This window comes from Xenopus tropicalis, chromosome 8 (genome assembly GCF_000004195.4).
Source record: "Xenopus tropicalis strain Nigerian chromosome 8, UCB_Xtro_10.0, whole genome shotgun sequence".
NCBI classification, from domain to species: domain Eukaryota; kingdom Metazoa; phylum Chordata; class Amphibia; order Anura; family Pipidae; genus Xenopus; species Xenopus tropicalis.
Genome location: NC_030684.2, coordinates 124,537,137 through 124,557,886, shown reverse-complemented (window position 1 = coordinate 124,557,886; position 20,750 = coordinate 124,537,137). Strand labels below are relative to the sequence as shown.

The 20,750-nt window shown below is 39.5% G+C and overlaps 1 protein-coding gene across 1 annotated transcript; it reads left to right on the top strand.

Moving 5' to 3' along the window:
* Positions 1-35: 35 nt before the first annotated feature.
* Positions 36-15,318, top strand: LOC100494629 (vomeronasal type-2 receptor 26). Its single transcript, XM_031891780.1, has 6 exons — positions 36-79; positions 7,715-8,006; positions 9,177-9,356; positions 11,233-11,457; positions 13,487-13,610; positions 14,426-15,318. The coding sequence occupies exons 1-6, from the start codon at positions 36-38 to the stop codon at positions 15,316-15,318; spliced, it is 1,758 nt and encodes a 585-aa protein (XP_031747640.1).
* Positions 15,319-20,750: the final 5,432 nt, after the last annotated feature.

Genomic DNA, 20,750 nt, shown 5'->3' with positions numbered 1-20,750 from the left:
TTACTGTAGCTCATATAGTTTATTTAGATATCCAGATGACTTTCCTGAAAGTGACTGGTATACTGTATGTTTTGGATGAGTAAGAAGAATAAAGGTAACATGGTTTCAGACTGTATTACAGGACCTTATTGTAAACGAACAGAGAACTGCACTACATTATTACATTTGCTATTCTTAAATAGGATATGCTGATGGTAAAACAGGCAGCAAATGACCAGAAGACCCCTTGCACTTACAACACATCAGTAATGTTTGTTGATTCTGTAGCCGCTTCTTGGCTGTAATCATCCCACAGCACGGCTAGTATAGGTTAGAGCACAGGGTACCTGCGACTCAATCCTTCTGGATGGGCCTTTGCAAAGTGGAAGGGACCAAACGGAGCTTTGGTGTAGTGCAACTACAATTTACTGTGCTTGTGTGCAGTGCAAAGTAACAAATGGGCACCAGAAGGTTCTTGCAGTTGAACAATAGAATCTGTTTATTGTCAGAGACAATCAAGATGCAGGGTTATCGCAATATACACACGTACAGTTTTTAGGTGATATTAATACCCTGAGGACAACACAGAGAGGGTGCACACCGGTTTATCCCAGCTCCCCTTGAGTCTGGGCAGGGTCAATGCACCCAGTCAGCTTGGCCATCCTTTGGAACAGTCAGATTGAATACCACACTCCTCAGGTTGAATACCTCTAGCCGACAGGGTCCCACAGCAACTATGGGTCAGGGTTCAGATACTGCCTGCCTCCAATGTCTAAACTGTGGCCCTACGCTAAGGCAACAGTGCCTGTATGGAAGGGTACTTCCAACTACTTTCCCTGGTGGAGCCAAACTGCTCTTGCTTCCTTCCCTCTCTATCTCACTTTCCTAGAAAGTGCTCTACCAGTCCTCATTCACGGGATCCCTGTCCCCGAATTCTCTAGAGTAGGTGAAGACTCTAGGGCAAATATAGCTTTACTGGGGCCCTGTTGATCCCATGCTCAGTGGACCTTCACCTGAGAAGCAGAGGCAGCCAAAGAGGAACACCCCTTTGCTAAACACTATATTGGAGTGCAAAGGGTGTAGTCTACATGTAAACCAATAAGGCATCTCTAAACTGATACATGGGACTTTGCCCAGTAACAGCACAGACTAAGGAAGTTGAAGGGCTTAAAGTCATAGGGGCATATTAACCCTATGGGTCACTACAATTCTATGTGCCCAAAGTGTGTCCAAAGCTATGGAGAGAGGATCTTAAATCCTTAGTATATTTGTACACATAGGCACTAATGGATACAGGAAAAGGATATTAAAAAGTGGAGTATTGCTTTCCAAATAATCTGCCTGGACTACACAGATCTGAACAGAAGAACTGGAGAAACCCAATATGGTAACATAATTTACAAAGCACAGAGCAGTACACTATGGGGCACATTTACTAACCCACGAACAGGCCGAATGCGTCCGATTGCGTTTTTTTCGTAATGATCGGTAATTTTGCGTTTTTTTCGGCGTCTTTACGATTTTTACGTAAAAACGCGAGTTTTTCGGCGTCTTTACGATTTTTGCGTAAAAACGCAAGTTTTTCGTAGCCATTACGAAAGTTGCGCAAAGTCGCGATTTTTTCGTAGCGTTAAAACTTGCACGAAACGTCGCACCTTTTAAGTTTTAACGCTACGAAAAAGGCGCGACTTTGCGCGCAAGTGTTAACGCTACAAAAAAAATCGCGACTTTGCGCAACTTTCGGAATGGCTACAAAAAAATCGCGTTTTTACGCAAAAATCGTAAAGACGCCGAAAAAAATACGAAAAAATCGCAAAATGTTCGTTTCCAATCGGAATTTTTCCAATTTGGATTCGAAATCGTGTCTTAGTAAATCAGCCCCTATAGCTACATAGTGACTCCCATAAGCTACAAGTAATATCTGCTTCACTACAATATTAAGGGTATTCACCTTTATTAATTGTGCTGTGATCTAGTTAATCTTCATCTCACACTTTGTTGAAGGCTTTATATGGTTGTACCTTTCAATTTGAGTTACTACTGATTACATTCTTTTGGTTCAGGATGCAATATCTACATTTTTACCAAAGTACTGTAATGAGAAACACCAAGGTATGAGACCGATACAGCAATAGCTAACTTATTTATATATTAGAATGGCTCTATTAAATCAGGGATCCCCAACCTTTCCTACTCGTGAGCCACAGTCAAATGTAAGACTTGGAGAGCAACACAAGCACCATAAAAGTTCATGGAGGTGCCAAATAAGGGCTGTGATTGGCTTTTAGGGGCCTCTATGCACACTATCAGCTTACAGGAGGCTTTATTTGGTAGTATTTTGGATCATCCCCCTACAGACTAAGGGGAAGATTTACTAAAAATCAATTTTTTTTTTTTAGAAACTCACATAAACTCCTTAGAGTTTTTAAAAAACATTTGATCAATGATGTACAATAATTTGTAAGTTACGAACATTCTTATTTGTATCTGAAATGTTCCACTTCGGTTTCTTGAAAGCTTCATGAATATATTGCGTTGCATTACATTTCCATGAATTAATTCTTTTCAAAACAGAATTTCCCTCACTTGCGTTTTGGATAGCAAAGAGGAAAAGGAAAATAAGAATGTTTTTAAGTTGCCCTTGAAAGTGTGTGTGTGTGAAAATGTGCTTTACTTCCCCTTGAAATTGTGTCAAGGACAGTGGGGGGGTTCAAGTCACCCCCCAGTGATTAAGATCGCTTACCTGATAGAAAACCAGCCTGGCGTAGATGGAGCGATCCTCTTCCTTTCTTCCCCTTTATTACATTTTTGCAGATTCATCAAAGTAGGGGGCACATTTACTAATCCAAAAGTGTCCGATTGGGTTTTTTTCTTAATGATCGGTATTTTTGCAACTTTTTCATCGCCGTTGCGTTTTTTCGTATTTTCCGCAACTTTTTCGTCACCGTTACGACTTTATTGTATATTTTCCGCAACTTTTTCGTCGCTGTTGCGAAAAAATCGGATTGGTTTTTCTGCCGCTTACAATTGCTCAATACGAAAAAATCGTGCCGGCAATGAAAAAGTCGCGCAAAATACGATAAAGTTGTGACAGCGACGGAAAAATTGTGCAAAATACTAAAAAATCGCTACGTCGACGAAAAAGTCGCAAAATTTTCGTTTCCAATCCGATTTTTTCCCATTCGGGATTCGGATTTGTGGATTAGTAAATGTGCCCCTAGGAGTTCGAATCCTGAAATGGGTAAAATTCAGATTAGATACAATAATTTCTGATTATCGAAAATGCCATGAAAATGCTTATGAAAAAATCGTAATAGTCACGATAATATCGCATTGGCGATCTGAAAGTCACAAAATGCCGAACGATCGTAAACGGTGGGGAAACCTTTCTGAGTTTGATCCTTCTGTGCATGTTTTTTGAAGCCTCCCATAGAACTCAAACTTTCATACTCATCTCGACAAATACGATTTTGTCGCACAAATTGTCGGGAAAATTGTCACAAGGTACGAAAAAGTCGCAAAAAATACGCACAGTACGGAAACTTCGAAAAAATATGATTTTTTTGTATTCGGATTCGTACTTTAATGAATGTGACTCTATGACCAGGTAATAGTATCAGTTACTGACTTCTGTGGATAATTTCAATGAATACAGACTGTATACATTAAGGGGCCCATTTATTAAACAATTTTGAGATAAAGTCGTATTTTTTCTAAATGTTTTCTAACTTATAGAACATTTCGGAATGTATGCGAAAATTTTGCTAAAATTCTGCAAGTTTTTTGTGGTTTTCGTTAAATTTCCACTAAAATATTGTATTTTGCGCAAAGAATACGAACATTTCGTAATTCTTTAATGCTTCGGTAACACTTTCCTCGGGACTATCTTTTCGCCAGGATCATTTCAGAACCATTGAGTCCTATGGAAGGACATTTGGAAGGCTTCAAAGCCAGAAAGGTTTTCGTGGCAATTACGAACTTTTCGGCATGAAAATTAGGCATCAGAAATTATCGTGGTTACTCCAAATTTTTATCATTTCGTGTTTTAGGCCCCCCCAAAAATTGGATTTTAGCAAATGTGTCCTGAAAGGGTACCTTGATATTTTTCTACTTGGAAAGCATCCAGCAGTTACAACAGTTATTCCAGTAGAAATAACATAGGATGAGAATTTCCGCGTTTTGCCATTGGTGGATTATTTCACGTAACGGGTGACAAAATAGGGCCCCCTTGGAAAAAAATGTGTCAACTTTCAAAAAAAAAAAAAGTCTTGTGTGTAATTTTTTTTCAAAAATAATTATGTTTTATATACATAAATATATATATGTATAGGGGAAGATTTACTAATCCACGAATCCGAATTGGATTGAAAACGAAAATTCCGGTGTCTTTTCGTCGCCGTCGCGACTTTTTTGTATTTTTCGCGACTTTCATTTTTGCAGCTACTTTATCATATTTTGTGCGACTATTTAGTCGCCAACGCAATTTTTTCGTATTGAGCGATCATAAACGACGGAAAAACCAATCCAATTTTTTTGCAACGGTGCTGAAAAAGTTGCGGAAAATATACGAAAAAGTTGCGACGGCGACGAAAAAGTCGCGGAACTTATGAAAAAGTTGCGACGGAAAAGTCGCAAAAATACCGATCATTACGAAAAAAACGCATTCGGACACCTTCGGACCGTTCGTGGATTAGTAAATCTGCCCCATACATTTTCACTGCAAATTTTTCGCCGTTTCAAAACTCATCACTGGTCTGTACAGACTTTTTTGCTGATCCACACTTAATACAGTAATGTATAATGCAAGTGTATAATATTTATCCATATCCCCATGTTTTGCATTGCATTTTTTACCCCAGTTTCAAAACTTTTTTTTTTAAACTGTTGCTAAAGCTTTTATATTCTCTGTGTGAAATTTCTCTTTAACATATACAAAAGTTTTTGATGTCAGATCATTTCAGAATGCAGTTTAGAAACTTAAATATATTATTGCTGAATAGTTTTTTTAAGTAAATCTAAATTAATTTTACCACAATTATTATTTACTAAGACCTTACTGGTAATACATACTTTTCTCTCATTCCAATTTAGAAAATAACACCCCAGTGACTTTGTATCCACATCCCTAGCATGTATAAATAGGCAGAGGATTACGTCTACAGAGCTGACTTCTCTTATGATCAGACCGCGTAAGGCCATTGCCATTACGTGACCAAACTACAGACGTCTGGCTGCAAATGACTAGAGAGTTATATATATATTACTAGCACTATCTCTGCAATATGTGTATTATCTTCTACGCACTGATAGTCCTGCTGATCTTTTCTCATGCTGTGGGCTTGCACACCGTGCCTGGATGTGATCCTAATGTCAGATATATTCCACATTACTACAGAGACGGGGACTTTTTCATTGGAGGAATAATTACTTTGTGGGCAACAATGACAAATTTTATACATAGTTTCAAAAGAAAACCGTATGAAAATGCCACATTATGTACTGTGTGAGTAGCTGCTTTTTTATTCAACCTGCTATTCTCTGAAAATTTTTAGATTTTCTGTTGGTCTGTTTATGTACAGGTATCGGACCCCTTATCCCGAAAACCCATTACCCAGAAATTCCAAATTACGGAAAGGCCATCTCACATAGACTTCATTTTAACCAAATAATTCACATTTTTAAAAATGGTTTCCTCTTTCTCTACCTTGTACTTGATCCCAACTAAGATGTAATTACCCCTTATTGGGGCAGAACAGCCCTATTGGGTTTATTTCATGGTTAAATGATTCCCTTTTCTCTGTAATAATAAAACAGTACCTTGTACTTGATCCCAACTAAGATATAATTACCCCTTATTGGGGCAGAACAGCCCTATTGGGTTTATTTCATGGTTAAATGATTCCCTTTTCTCTGTAATAATAAAACAGTACCTGTACTTGATCCCAACTAAGATATAATTACCCCTTATTGGGGGCAGAACAGCCCTATTGGGTTTATTTCATGGTTAAATGATTCCCTTTTCTCTGTAATAATAAAACAGTACCTGTACTTGATCCCAACTAAGATATAATTACCCCTTATTGGGGGCAGAACAGTCCTATTGGGTTTATTTCATGGTTAAATGGTTCCCTTTTCTCTGTAATAATAAAACAGTACCTGTACTTGATCCCAACTAAGATATAATTACCCCTTATTGGGGGCAGAACAGCCCTATTGGGTTTATTTCATGGTTAAATGATTCCCTTTTCTCTGTAATAATAAAACAGTACCCGTACTTGATCCCAACTAAGATATAATTACCCCTTATTGGGGGCAGAACAGCCCTATTGGGTTTATTTAATGGTTAAATGATTCCCTTTTCTCTGTAATAATAAAACAGTACCTGTACTTGATCCCAACTAAGATATAATTACCCCTTATTGGGGGCAGAACAGTCCTATTGGGTTTATTTCATGGTTAAATGATTCCCTTTTCTCTGTAATAATAAAACAGTACCTGTACTTGATCCCAACCAAGATATAATTACCCCTTATTGGAGGCAAAACAGTCCTATTGGGTTTATTACTGATTAAATAATTTTTTTAGCAGACTTAAGGTAGGAGATCCGAATTATGGAAAGACCCCTTATCCAGAAAACCCCAGGTCCCGAGCATTCTGGATAATGGGTCCCATACCTGTATAAATTTTTCTGTCTGTGTAATAAAAAAGGCCTTTTCTAAAGCTCTTATTATGAAGTAAAATCAAATGATAATTTTCGTTATTGTTATTTCAATGAAATATTTTATAAATATTGGTATAGGTAAATATTCATATTTTATAGAAAAATATGCTCCTTATTGTATGTATAAAAACAAACAAAATATTTTGTAATATATTTTCATGCAAAGAAAGTAATCCTTATCCAGCAGATTCAATTTTGCAAATACTGGTGTGGGACCTGTTTTCCAGAATGCTTAGGACCTGGGGTTTTCCAGATAAGGGGTCTTTTTATAATTTAGATATCCATACTTTGTCTACTAAAAAATTATTTGTATGATTGTTTTGCCTCCACTAAAGATCAATTATATCTTAGTTAGGTTCAAGTACAAGTTACTGTTTTATTATTACAGAGAAAAGGGAATCATTTAACCATTAAATAAACCCAATAGGGCTGTTCTGCCCCAATAAGGGGTAATTATATCTTAGTTGGGATCAAGTACAGGTACTGTTTTATTATTACAGAGAAAAGGGAATCATTTAACCATTAAATAAACCCAATAGGGCTGTTCTGCCCCCAATAAGGGGTAATTATATCTTAGTTGGGATCAAGTACAGGTACTGTTTTATTATTACAGAGAAAAGGGAATCATTTAACCATTAAATAAACCCAATAGGGCTGTTCTGCCCCCAATAAGGGGTAATTATATCTTAGTTGGGATCAAGTACAGGTACTGTTTTATTATTACAGAGAAAAGGGAATCATTTAACCATTAAATAAACCCAATAGGGCTGTTCTGCCCCCAATAAGGGGTAATTATATCTTAGTTGGGATCAAGTACAAGTTGCTGTTTTATTATTACAGAGAAAAGGGCAATCATTTAAAGAATGTGAATTATTAGCTTAAAATGGGTGATGGCCTTCCCATAATTTGGAACTATTTGGATAATGGACTTCCGAACAACAGATCCTATACCTGTACATAAAATGGCTGTTCACTCAAGCTAATATTTTCTTTACACTTTGATTTTTCTAAAAGGCTAAATCCAAGAAACTACCAGAACGTCTTGGCTTTTATCTTTGCCGTCAATGAGATTAACAGAAATCCCCATCTTCTGCCCAATATCTCACTTGGCTTTCGCATTGTTGATGGTTGCTCATGTGAAGAAAGAGCTGTAACTGGAATGTTTGATATTTTATCCGGAGGGAACACTCCAGTACCCAATTTTCACTGCGGTTTCTTACATAACCTGGCGGCCATTGTTGATGGTATCTCCTCCAAAGTGACAATCCTATTGGCCCAATTGCTTGGAATCAGTAAAATCCCACAGGTAATGCACATTATACAAAAAAGGGGAGGCCCATTTAACAATATTCTCATTTTCTTGGTTTTAGAGGTTTTTCAAACTGTTAAAAACTAGTTTTCTCTTAAACCACGAATGCCAAGTGATTTAATAAAACAGCCTTTTTTAATATGTACGAATGAAAAAAAAGGAAAAAAACACCTTTTTCTTTATTTTGCCGCACAAATGAGTAAAAAAAAAAAAAACAACAGATTAGCCAATTGAAAAAGGACAGCTGCCATGGCCTCAATGGCTTTTAGATGGTGTATTTTTACTTTTGGATTTGTCACAGTTTTGACATATAATAAATGGAGGGAAAAAAAAAAATCACATTTTTGCACAAAAAATGTGAATCATGAAAATACAGGTATGGGACCTATTTTCCAGAATGCTCAGGACCTGGGATTTTCCAGATAAGAGGTCTTTCCATAATTCAGATCTCCTACCTTACGTCTACTAAAACAATTATTTAAACAGTAATTAAACTCAAAAGGATTGCTCTAACCCCAATAAGGGGTAATTATATCTTAGTTGGGATCAAGTACAGGTACTGTTTTATTATTACAGAGAAAAGGGAATCATTTAACCATGAAATAAACCCAATAGGGCTGTTCTGCCCCCAATAAGGGGTAATTATATCTTAGTTGGGATCAAGTACAGGTACTGTTTTATTATTACAGAGAAAAGAGAATCATTTAACCATGAAATAAACCCAATAGGGCTGTTCTGCCCCCAATAAGGGGTAATTATATCTTAGTTGGGATCAAGTACAGGTACTGTTTTATTATTACAGAGAAAAGGGAATCATTTAACCATGAAATAAACCCAATAGGGCTGTTCTGCCCCCAATAAGGGGTAATTATATCTTAGTTGGGATCAAGTACAAGGTACTGTTTTATTATTACAGAGAAAAAGGAAATCATTTTTTAAAATGTGAATTATTTAAATAAAATGGAGTCTATGGGAGACGGATTTTCTGTAATTTGGAACTTTCTGGATAATGGGTTTCCGGATAAGGGGTCCAATAGCTATACCAATTATTTATGCAAGTAGTTTACCCTGGAATTGAACAACGTTCCTCATTTTATTAGCGACTGCCTATTCAATATAATATACATATAGTAGCTAATTGTGAATATTATTTTTGCTATTTTTCAGATAAGCTACTCCACTTTGGACCCAGTACTAAGTGATAAAGTTCGCTTTCCTTCTTTCTACCGAACGGTACCTAGTGATATAATGCAGTACTTGGCCATTGTTCAACTAGTTAAATATTTTTCCTGGTCGTGGGTTGGAATCTTGGTTTCAGATGATGAGTCGGGCTTAAAGATGAGCCAGGTACTACAGGAACAGTTGGCAGATTATGGTATCTGTGTGGCCTTCCTTGAATTCATCCCACAAAGTAATTTTATAGATGATGACAGAGGTCCACAAATTGCTAGAAGCATTAACTCAACTAATGTCTTGATTGTTTATGGTGACAGAAGCTACATGTTTTCATTACAGCTTATATTGTACATGTTTCCTGTCTCAGACAAGGTGTGGATCATCTCATATCAGTGTGATATTTCTGCTGGATCTAACCTATATTTCCTAAGCTTTGCACCATTTAATGGAAGTTTGGCATTTGTTCTTCATAAAGACACAATACCGGGATTTAAGGAATTCTTTCTAGGCATAAGGCCAGACCTTTACCCACAAGATATATTTATTAGTCACGTATGGATGTATTTTTTTGATTGCAAATGGGCAGTAAATGCTGAAGATCCCAAAAAATGTACAGGGAAAGAGAAAATGAATGACAGTGTCCCTCTCGTGCTCTCTTCCTATAGCTATAATATATATAATGCAGTGTATGCTTTGGCTCATTCCTTACACTTGATGTACTTAAAGGAACCAAAGGAACAAATGAATAGACATCATGTTAAAGCTTGGAAGGTGAGTTGGTTTTACACTGTTTAAACAGCCCTTTACAGTTTTCATTTTGTAAACCTTTTGACAACACTTTAGACCAGTGATGTATGAATGTATGTATGTATAACTTTATTTATAAAGCGCCACAAGGGTATTCTTACAGAATACAGAATTACACACAGGGAGGACATAATAAATACAATAAATAAGTATAAATACACAGGGAGTAAGTGCCATGTGGTATGAGAAACAGTAGGAAGGAGGTCGCTGCCCCATAGAGCTAACAGTCTCAGTGGTTGGGTAACATACAGGCACAAATTGGAAGGTAAGAATGCACAAATTTTTCCATTTCTGGTTGGGAGGCAAGTATTGGTTGCATAGAAGTGCACCAGGTATGGGCATTTGCCCTTAAGCGCAGGACTGGGCACATTAATGTTTTAGTGCTCCAGAAGGTAACAGCTGAGCTTTTTCTTAAAGAGAGTGGGTGAGTGTTCCCTACGGAGGGATTCAGGGATAGAGTTCCAGAGGTAAGGAGCAGCGAGAGAGAAAGGGTTAAGACTAGAGAGCGCAGTGGGTGTGGATGGTGTAAAAAGACGGAGGCTCTGAGAGGAGTGGAGGAGACGACCAGGAACATGCAGGGAGGCCAGTGAGGAAATGTAGTGAGGAGCAGAGGAGGGAAGGGCTTTGGATGTCAGCAGAAGGATTTTGTAAGCTATCCTTTGCTTAACAGGCAGCCATGCAAGAGAGCTTAATTGAGGCTGAACAGGTTCCCTCTCCGAGAGATCAGGAGGATCCTGGCAGCAGAGATGGATTGCAGGGGAGAGATGTGATCCCCAACCAGTGGCTCATGAGCAACATGTTGCTCCCCAAACCCTTTGGATGTTGCTCCCATTGGCCTCAAACAGGAACTTATTTTTCAATTTCTGGTTGGGAGGCAAGTTTTGGTTGCATAGAAATGGATTGATGCCAAACAGAGCCTTCTGTAGGCTGCCATTCAACATAGGGGCTATTAACATTTTTTGACAGATATCATTTGTAAGATTAATATGTTTGACTTGCAACACTTATGCCTTTCCCTACAATTATAGTTTATAGTTAGCTAGTTATAAAAACTATACATGATTTATATAATATCTGAAATTACTTGTTCATTCCTGATTAGTCAAAAAAAAAAAAAAATAAAGTTTGCAAAAGCTTAAGAATATTATGTACTACCGTTGTATTGAAAATTATGGTTATCAAAAACACAAGGTGATTAATGAAAAATATTAAACATTTTGCATTGGACTTTCCTTCTTAGCTTAATAAATATATGAAACAAGTGCGCTTTACAAACACTGCGGGGGCTAAAGTGTATTTTGATGAACACGGAGATATGCCGTTAGAGTTTGACATCTTGAACTGGATTGTCTACCCCAATGAGACTCTTAATGGCATCATTGTTGGAAGTTTTGCCTATCAAAATGGTTTCTTTAACTTGAAAATGAATGAGAGTTTAATAAGGTGGAGCACAGCCTTTAATCAGGTGAAAGTTAATACTGTATATCATATTTCCATTATAAAATTATATCATGATTTAAACTTTTGTCTGTCTAAAATCTATACCTGTTTTACCTTATTATGTAAAATAAGTTCATATATTATTTTATGTAGGGTATTATTTACAATCAGTATAGATAGCTATAATATTTTTCAGTGTGTTTAAGTAAAATATTTTTATACAAATCATAAAACACAGTACAAGTATGGAATCCATTATCCGGAAACCCGTTATCCAGAAAGTTCCAAATTAAGGAAAGGCCATCGGCCATAGGCTCAGTTTTAATCAAATAATTCACATTTTTAAAAATGGTTTCCTTTTTCTCTGTAATAATAAAACAGTACCTGTACTTGATCCCAACTAAGATATAATTACCCCTTATTGGGGGCAGAACAGCCCTATTGGGTTTATTTCATGGTTAAATGATTCCCTTTTCTCTGTAATAATAATACAGTACCTGTACTTGATCCCAACTAAGATATAATTAATCCTTGTTAGAGCCAAAACAATCCTATTGGGTTTATTTCATGTATAAATGATTTTTAGCAGACTTAAGGTATGGAGATCCAAATTATGGAAAGATTCCTTATCTGGAAAACCCCAGGTCCCAAGCATCTGGATAATAGGTTCCATACCTGTACCATGGTCAGATAATCTCAATGTAGGGGGGTAAAGGTTTTCCAGTTCTTTAGTTATCTATCTCCTGGCATTGGGTTAGTCAGCTAAGTGTTCCTGATAAGTGGGGGGGGGGGGTGCAAGGTAATAAAAAAAGGGAATCCTGGGTGTGTTCTGTCTCTTTTGGGTTCCCCCACTTGCAGGAGGAGGTGAGGTGCGCTCCAAGGGCCCAGTATAGGAGAAGAAAGTGCCAAGGTAGATTTTGTAATATTTAAATCTAGGAAGATTTAGGAGAACTTGGTGAGCAGCCTGATGCTCCATCTAGGTAATAAGTGTGGGTTAGTACGCTGTGCTAACACTGCTGCCATTATAGGGACCCAATCGGTTAGGGCCAGAAGTAGCTAGATCCTGGAGCAATTCACCTCTGTGGGCTTTGCCTTGTGATGGAGATCAGTCTCCAGGAGGCAGGTTATACTACCTCGTCATTTGAGACAGCGCTATAAAGGATTTGTGAGTATTGTTTGTGCAATGACCTGCTGCCACTTGTGTTATACCTTTTACCACCAATTGAGCACACACCACACCAAGCTTGTGAGATTGGCATTGCCATTGTATAAAATTGTTAAAATAAACCACTTGAGGCTACAAAGTCTAGGGGGTATATTTATCACGCTGTGTAAAATGTGGAGAAAATATTACCGTTGTTAATAGAAGCCAATCAGATGCTTTGCTTTGGTTTGAAACCTAATTGCTGATTAGTGTCCCTGGGCAACATCTCCGGTCAGGGTTGGAATGGGGGGTAAAGGGCCCACCGGAGCTCCCGCCCCAGGGTCCCTGCAGGTGCCCACGCCGGCCCCCCACCCCCCCTCAGGGGCCCCCCTAACCCCCCTCGCAGGGCCCCCCACCCGATGTCCTCTCCTAAGCGCGTACATTTAATGCATCAGGGAAGGAGCAGTCGGGCAGGGGGAGTACCGGCAAGGGTCGGGTCTGGGCCGCCGGGGCCCACCGTGATTTTTCCGCGTGTCCCGGCAGCCCAGTACGACCCTGTCTCCGGTAATGCTTCACTCCACTTTTTACACAGTATAATAAATATACCTCTGGAACTATAAGGGGTATATTTATCATGCTGAGTAAAAAGTGGAGTGAAGCATTACCGGTGATGTTGCCCTGGGCAACCAATCATCAACAGATTTCACCAGTTAGTAAACCAAAGCAAAGCATCTGATTGGCTGCTATGAGCAACATCATCAGTAAAATTTCACTTCACTTTTTACACAGCATAATAAATATACCTGTTTACTGGGAGTTGCTGGAAGTTAAGCCTTTTGCCTGGGTCTAGATAATAGTAGCAGAGCATTTAGGGGTACCCTCCATACACCTTATATCTTTTTATTTCCAGACTCCACAGTCAGCCTGCAGTGAAACCTGCACTACTGGATACAGAAAGACTCCCAAAGCAGGTTATCCAGCCTGTTGCTATGACTGTATCCCCTGCCCAGAGGGTGCGATATCCAACCAGACAGGTAAGGCTGATGCCACACGTGGCGTTTTTACTCTGCGTATTTTCTAATTCTCTCGGTGGCTGAAAAACGCACAATATCATCATCCATAGAAATAACTTAAACAGTCTCGATGGAAAACACATTATGCTTAAATACACTAGAAAACGCGTTACCATGGACTTTTCATGCATTTGCCGAAATACGCCAGTATTTGCACAGCAACCTATTCCAATGTATACACAAAGGCAGCTGCCAGACCTTGCGGAAATTATGCAGCGTTTTTTACTATTTTGCACTATTAGCACCATGGGAAACGGGATTTGCTATGTCACCAGTACTAGGCTGAAAAACGCCATAGTCAGGGGCTATGTGGCTTGTGCGCGTTTATAGGCGGAGAAAAGACGCAGCATAAAAACGCCACATCTGGCATCAGCCTAAGACAACAAATATAACAATACTTAAGGGAATTTTTCCTACGTAAAAGGAAACTGTCCCCTGTATTAGTGGATCTAATTACTTCTTCTAATTACTTATCATCATTATTATACCAAAGGGAGTACCTTCATTTTGTATTTGAATGTTCATATAAAATATGGTTAAGAGCCACTGGTGCACAATTCATCCTAAAATTTCTAGTATAGTACAGAGAGTTACAGCTCAGCTACATCACCCTTTTCCCTTAACAATTTAGGGAGGACTCCGCTGATTAAGAGGGTCACTAGTAACACATGTTCTACCATTTTAGCAGCTGTGGCAGGAAGGAATTTCGCCTCACCCCCTCTTTAGGGTTACACATACATGAAAAAGCATTTCAATTTTATTTTCCTGTTTTTTAGATATGGAATTATGTTTCCAGTGTCAAGAAAACCAATGGCCCAATACCAAAGGAAATGCATGTGTATTTAAAGAAATTATTTACCTGTCATATGGTGAGCCACTGGGCATGTCTCTGGCATTGATTTCAATACTATTCTTTCTTTTGACTTCTTTAACTTTGCTGATTTTTACTATATACAGAAGCACAGCTATTGTGAAAGCCAACAATCGAGATCTTAGCTACCTACTCCTCCTCTCCCTAAAGACCTGCTTTCTCTGCAACTTTATTTTCATGGGCCATCCCATCCATATGACCTGCATTCTCAGACAAACAGTCTTTGGAGTCACCTTCTCCATTTCTCTCTCTACCATTTTGGCCAAGACTGTGACTGTTATCATTGCATTCCATGCTACCAAGCCAAGAACAAGACTAAGGACCTTTCTGGGACCCTATGTTGCATATTTTATTGTAATATTTTGTTCACTTATTCAAGTTTTAATATCTGCCAGCTGGTTGGGAACCTACCCCCCTTTTCCACAATATAACATGGTAGATGAAGTTGGTAAGATAATAGCTGAATGTAATGAAGGATCAAAGTTGGGATTTTATTCTGTCCTTGGGTTCATGGGGCTTTTAGCCTGTATCAGTTTTATCATTGCTTTCTTTGCTAGGAACTTGCCTGATAATTTCAACGAAGCCAAGTTAATCACCTTCAGCATGTTGGTTTTCTGCAGCGTGTGGGTCTCTTTTATTCCAGCCTACATGAGCACTAAAGGGAAATATGTTGTGGCAACAGAAATATTTGCAATCATTGCTTCAAGTATGGCTTTATTGGTCTGTATATTTATTCCCAAGTGCTATATTATACTTTTAAGACCTGAACGTAACACTAAAGTATGTATAAGAAATTAGAGTTGTCCAAACATAAACAAAGGTAATACATTGTGTTTGCATAGTGAGAGAAAATATAGTTCATCTTTCCAATATACATTGATTAAAAGCTTAGGTTTAAATATTAATTAAAAGCACCTTTTGTTCAATCACCCCAACCATTTCTAAACCACTTAAAACTCTAAGCTTATCTCACATACGAAAACATTATCTCTGACTATGCACTACTCAGTCCATAAAAACCAATATCAAGAACTTTTTCCTCCCTGTTAACAATGGTTAAGTGTCAAACATTGCTCTCTTCCTCCACATCCACCATGTGATCTATTGACCCAATCCTCAAAGATCTCTCATGCACATTTATCCTTCCCTAACCCACATCTTCAATTAATTTCTCTAAACTAGAATATTTCCATCTATCTTCAAGCATGCCCTTTTACCATAATAATTAAGAAGGTCTCCTCAACCCAACATCCCTCCATAACTACAGGTGAATGTCACTTTTGCCCTTCCTCTCATATTTTTTAGACTGGATTGTTTCTATTTAATTCAATCAGAAATAAGAAAGAGTAGAGGTTGAGAATTGTGAAATTGTGAGAGTGGAGAAGTCCCCCAAACTGCTGTCTCATTGGTATAGCGATATAATCCCTGGTACCCCACAAGAGGGAGAAGACATGATGCCAAGAATGCCAAGGATGCCAAGGACATATATTACCTTCCCTAATTCTATTGAGAGAACTGTCTTACCTAAAAAACTACAAATCTAGATTAAAAGTAGAGGGAGAATAAAAGTACATAAACATTACTTAATTTAAACAGCCACCCCCTGTTATTATATTTTAACCAAGGTTATCAATGACATCCATACTGATAGGAACTAGGGATACTTTACCTCATACATAGCTGATATTTCCGCTGCCTTTGACCTCTCCCTTCTTGGTCTGAGTGGCTCTGTTTGATCCCAGGCTCTTCCTATGCCTCCAAACTTGCCTTGAATGTTCCTATCTCTAAAAAGTACACCCAGCCTCCTACTTATGGTGAAGATGCTGAAATGTGCATAAAACAATTTTTGCTGATTGCCTCTTGATTGCTTTACCATCTTTCAAAAAAAATCTGTTACATTCACTGAAATCTCAGTAGTAATCACTTTTTAGACAAAGCTTTCTCCTAGTCTTCCTCTACGACAAAACATTTATGCACTTGGTTCCATCCTCTTTTTGTTTCTTTTTCATTTCTATCAGAGGTTGTACAATATTGTAAGCACTTCAGTGCAGGGTTCTCTTTGTAATTGAAGATTAGGCTGTCTAATTTAAGTATATTGTACCCTCAGTCGTGTATTGCCTTGACATTTAGTATACAGTCTATACAAATAGAGGGTTGTAACTTATAATATGCCTGTTTATTTCCGCACTAATAAATATACATTGTCATAATATTTTATTTAAAAAATACAAACAAGGGGGAAGTAAATGTAAGCCTTTCTTGGCACACTCACTTAATTTGGCTGTTTTAGACTTAGAAACAGGAGATTCCATTGTTCTCTTTGAAATTTAGATACTGGGAATTGGGATTTAGCGCAGTGCCTCCACCTAGTGGACACTGAGGAACACACCTCAAGGGACTTTCCACTAGGAATAATCACACACAGTTTTTCAGCAATATCAAACTTTATATAACTGTTGAAATAGAATATAACACAGCGTTAGGGATAACTGAGTTTCCTGTCCTGAGGAACTTGTCACTTGTCACTCCTGACACAGTCTCTGTAGGTGCCCAGTCCCAACTTGGATCTGGATAGACCCCAACCCTTTTATTCAGTTCAGTCCCTTCCCCAAGAGCTCTTAAGTCCCCCCAGGTAGCGCTACCTGCCCCAGAGTACCTTCCCCTATGGAAAGGTAGCAGACCCCACGTAGCAGACAAACGAAAAATACCTTTTCTCACCAGGGGACACACACAGAGATTCCACAAAGGCCTTTGTAATCACTGGCAGCCCAGCAGACTTCTCTCTTTGCAGTCTGAACTAACAACAGTTTGTACTGGCTCCTCACTCTGGATCTCTCTTTCAACTCTGGCAAAAACAACAGGGGCTCCCTTTATAAACTGCTGGGCCCGCCCCTAGATTTTTGGCTCCAAAGCTTAGGCACACCTCTCCCAGACGTGCACTGTGGGCATCCAGCCAATTGGGTCCTTCCCCAGTCTGTAGCTAGGCTGGATGATGTCACAGACTGAGAAACAGGGTTCTCTGATCCCCTACATTCTCCCCTTGGACAAACCAGCAACGGCCTCGCTTGCCATACCCCCTTACACTCAGAAACAGTACAACACTCAATAGGGTTCTCCACAGTGGTCTTTGACTCAACCCCTCATCTCCTTCAGGGGAGTCACTCTCGGATATTGAAGGCTCATAGTAGGACTTCTGTACTGTTGGGCCTTTGTAAGTCTTACAATTCGGGCCTGATGACCCATCACATGGCACTTGTAACATTTCCCTGGGAATCTCTTATGCCGCCGGTGTACTTTACACAGTGTAGACTGGGCCTCACCCTCATCAGGAACAGGGCAGTTTGGCTGTATGTGGCCTATCCTACCACACCGGTAACACTTTGGAGGTTTCCTCGTTTCAACTGGGATTTTGGCTCTCTCAGACAATTGAGCTTTAAACTCCTCCAACTCTTTGCGATGTCTCTTATTTTCCTCCAGCAGTTTTGCATCAGCAGGGGACCTGTCTGCATGCCCTTGGGTGGAACTCCTCTTCACCCTCACATAGGCATCAGCCTCCTCCCGCCGAACTCCATCAGAGCAACATAGCCAGGGGTTAGTGTATCCTGGTAGTAAGCTCTAATTGTCACGGCAACAGGGTCACTATTCAAAGTCCCTCTCCTCATTTGGCAAATTCTCAAGGAATCCATTTTAGAGCTTTGGAATACCCCACGACTCACCAGCAGTCTCAGGCCTTGCTCCAACCGTACCAGATAGGCAGACAGGGCTTCCTTCTCTTTCTGGAAGGTAGAGTGGAAGTTGTGGAGCATCTCTGTAGTACTCGCTACAGGGCCAAATGTCACCTCTAGGACTTCAATCAGGCTGCCTGAAGTAGCATCAGGGGACTAACTAGGTAAGATTTTACCACATCCATGGCAGGACAGCGAAGACTTTCAAGGATCTTCCTCCTCATGGTTGCCTCAGGGCCGGTCCAATCTCTGACGGACACCACAGTGGAGTCTCTCCAACTCTCAAAGGATTCCTCACCTGAGGGTACAGGATCTGCGCCTGAAAACACTTTAAGTCTTTTAAAATTACCATTCCACGCCAGCTGAGTCAGTTGGTCAGTCAGTAGTCCCAGCGCACTCACAATATCAGGGGTATCCAGCTGGCCTCCTGAGCTATGACGACTCCCCTTGGAGACCACGCTCTCACCGGAGGGACCTTACTGTACTTGACTCTGTTCAGCTGGCGAATCAGACAGTCTCTTATTGGGCAGCACACCTCCCGGTGCTGTAACTGCAAACTGGGAAACAAGGGTGTTATCATGGGTAGTTAAATCATCTGCGTCATCAGACAGATCTGGCAGAACAACCCTCCATGGCCCTTCATCTCCTGCCTCAATATCATGGGGAACCCTCTCACGGTCTATCTCTCTGGGGCTCTCTATGAGGACATTCAACAGAACCCCGACAGAATCTCGCCGTGACACAGCCACTTTTGGACGGTAAAATATTGGCTCCCCATCAAGGATTTCATAAATAAAATCTTCTTTCACTCTTGGAATCATGGGCCCCACAACTGCAATCTTCCGGGGGTTAAGTCCCAAAGCATTGCACCACTGGCGAACAGTTTGTGGGGTTTCATGTGCAAACATGCTCTCATCCAACATTCCCAGCTTCCCAATAGAATCTCAGCAGTGCCTCCAAAATGTAACCCTTTCTTGGCACACTCACTTTATTTGGCTGTTTTAAACAGGAGATTTCTTTGTTCTCTTTGAAATATAGATACTGGGAACTGGTATTTAGTGCAGTGCCTCCACCTAGTGGACACTGAGGAACACACCTCAAGGGACTTTCCACTAGGAAATAATCACACACAATTTTGCAGCAATATCAAACTTTATATAACTGTTGAAATAGAATATAATACAGCGTTAGGGATAACTGAGTTTCCTGTACTGAGGAACTTGTGCAGTCTATCACTCCTGGCACAGTCTCTGTAGGTGCCCAGTCCCAACTGGGATCCGGATAGACCCCAACGCTTAAATCAGTTCAGTCCCTTTCCCAAGAGCTCTTAAGTCCCCCAAGTAGCGCTACCTGCCCCAGAGTACCTTCCTCTATGGAAAGGTGGCTGCTCCCACGTAGCAGGCAAACAATACCTGTTCTCACCAGGGGACACACACAGAGATTCCACAGAGGACTCTGTAATCACCAGCAGCCCAGCAGACTTCTCTCTTTGCAGTCTGAACTAACAACAATTTGTACAGACTACTCACTCTGGATCTCTCTTTCAACTCTAGCAAAAACAACAGGGGCTCCCTTTATAAACTGCTGGGCCTGCCCCTAGATTTTTGGCTCCAAAGCTTAGGCACACCTCTCCCAGATGTGCACTGGGGCATCCTGGTCCTTCCCCAGTCTGTAGCTAGAATTAAACTCGATCATTGCTGAATGTATAAAATGTCACGATAATGCTTGAATCATTCATAAGAACATTTCGAGTTTACATTCCAAAGTCCTGCATTATTTGAGTTGAAAGCATAGTTAAAACTCGAAAAATTCGAGTTTAAATGGACATTCATTTCCATGAATCTTCATTTTTATTTTTCCCAAGCCATTTTAGGAGCACTGGCACTTCTTCAATTCTTGGAAAACAATAATGTGTTGAATTTCACTTGAAACTAAACTGGGTGAAAATGGGTGAAGCTGAAAACAATGATGGGATTAACTTTCTATTGAAAATGTGTGAAATAGAAAACAATGAGGGGATTGACTTTCCCTTGAAAATGTGTGAAATAGAAAACAATGAGGGGATTGACTTTCCCTTGAAAATGTGTGAAATAGAAAACAATGAGGGGATTAAAATCCCCTTGAAACTGGGTGAAATTGAAAACAATGATGGAATTAACTGTCCCTTGAAAACGTGTGAAATAGAAAACAATGAGGGGGATTAAATTCTTTTTGAAACTGGGTGAAACTGAAAACAATGAAGGGATTAATTTTTCCTTGAAAATGTGTCAAGGACAGGCTGTCACTGACTATTCTATTGCTCCATAAGCCTCCATACAACTCAATGGTACTCGGCAGACATTAATAAATCACGAATTATGGGAATTTTTGGGGAAAATATTTTGGGGAACAATAACGAAAAAATCGAGTTGTGGCGAAAACCCATTCATAAATCTCAAAATTATCTAGAAGTTAGAAAAAATCCAACTTTATCTCAAAATTGCTTAGTGCCCCTAGAGGTTAGAT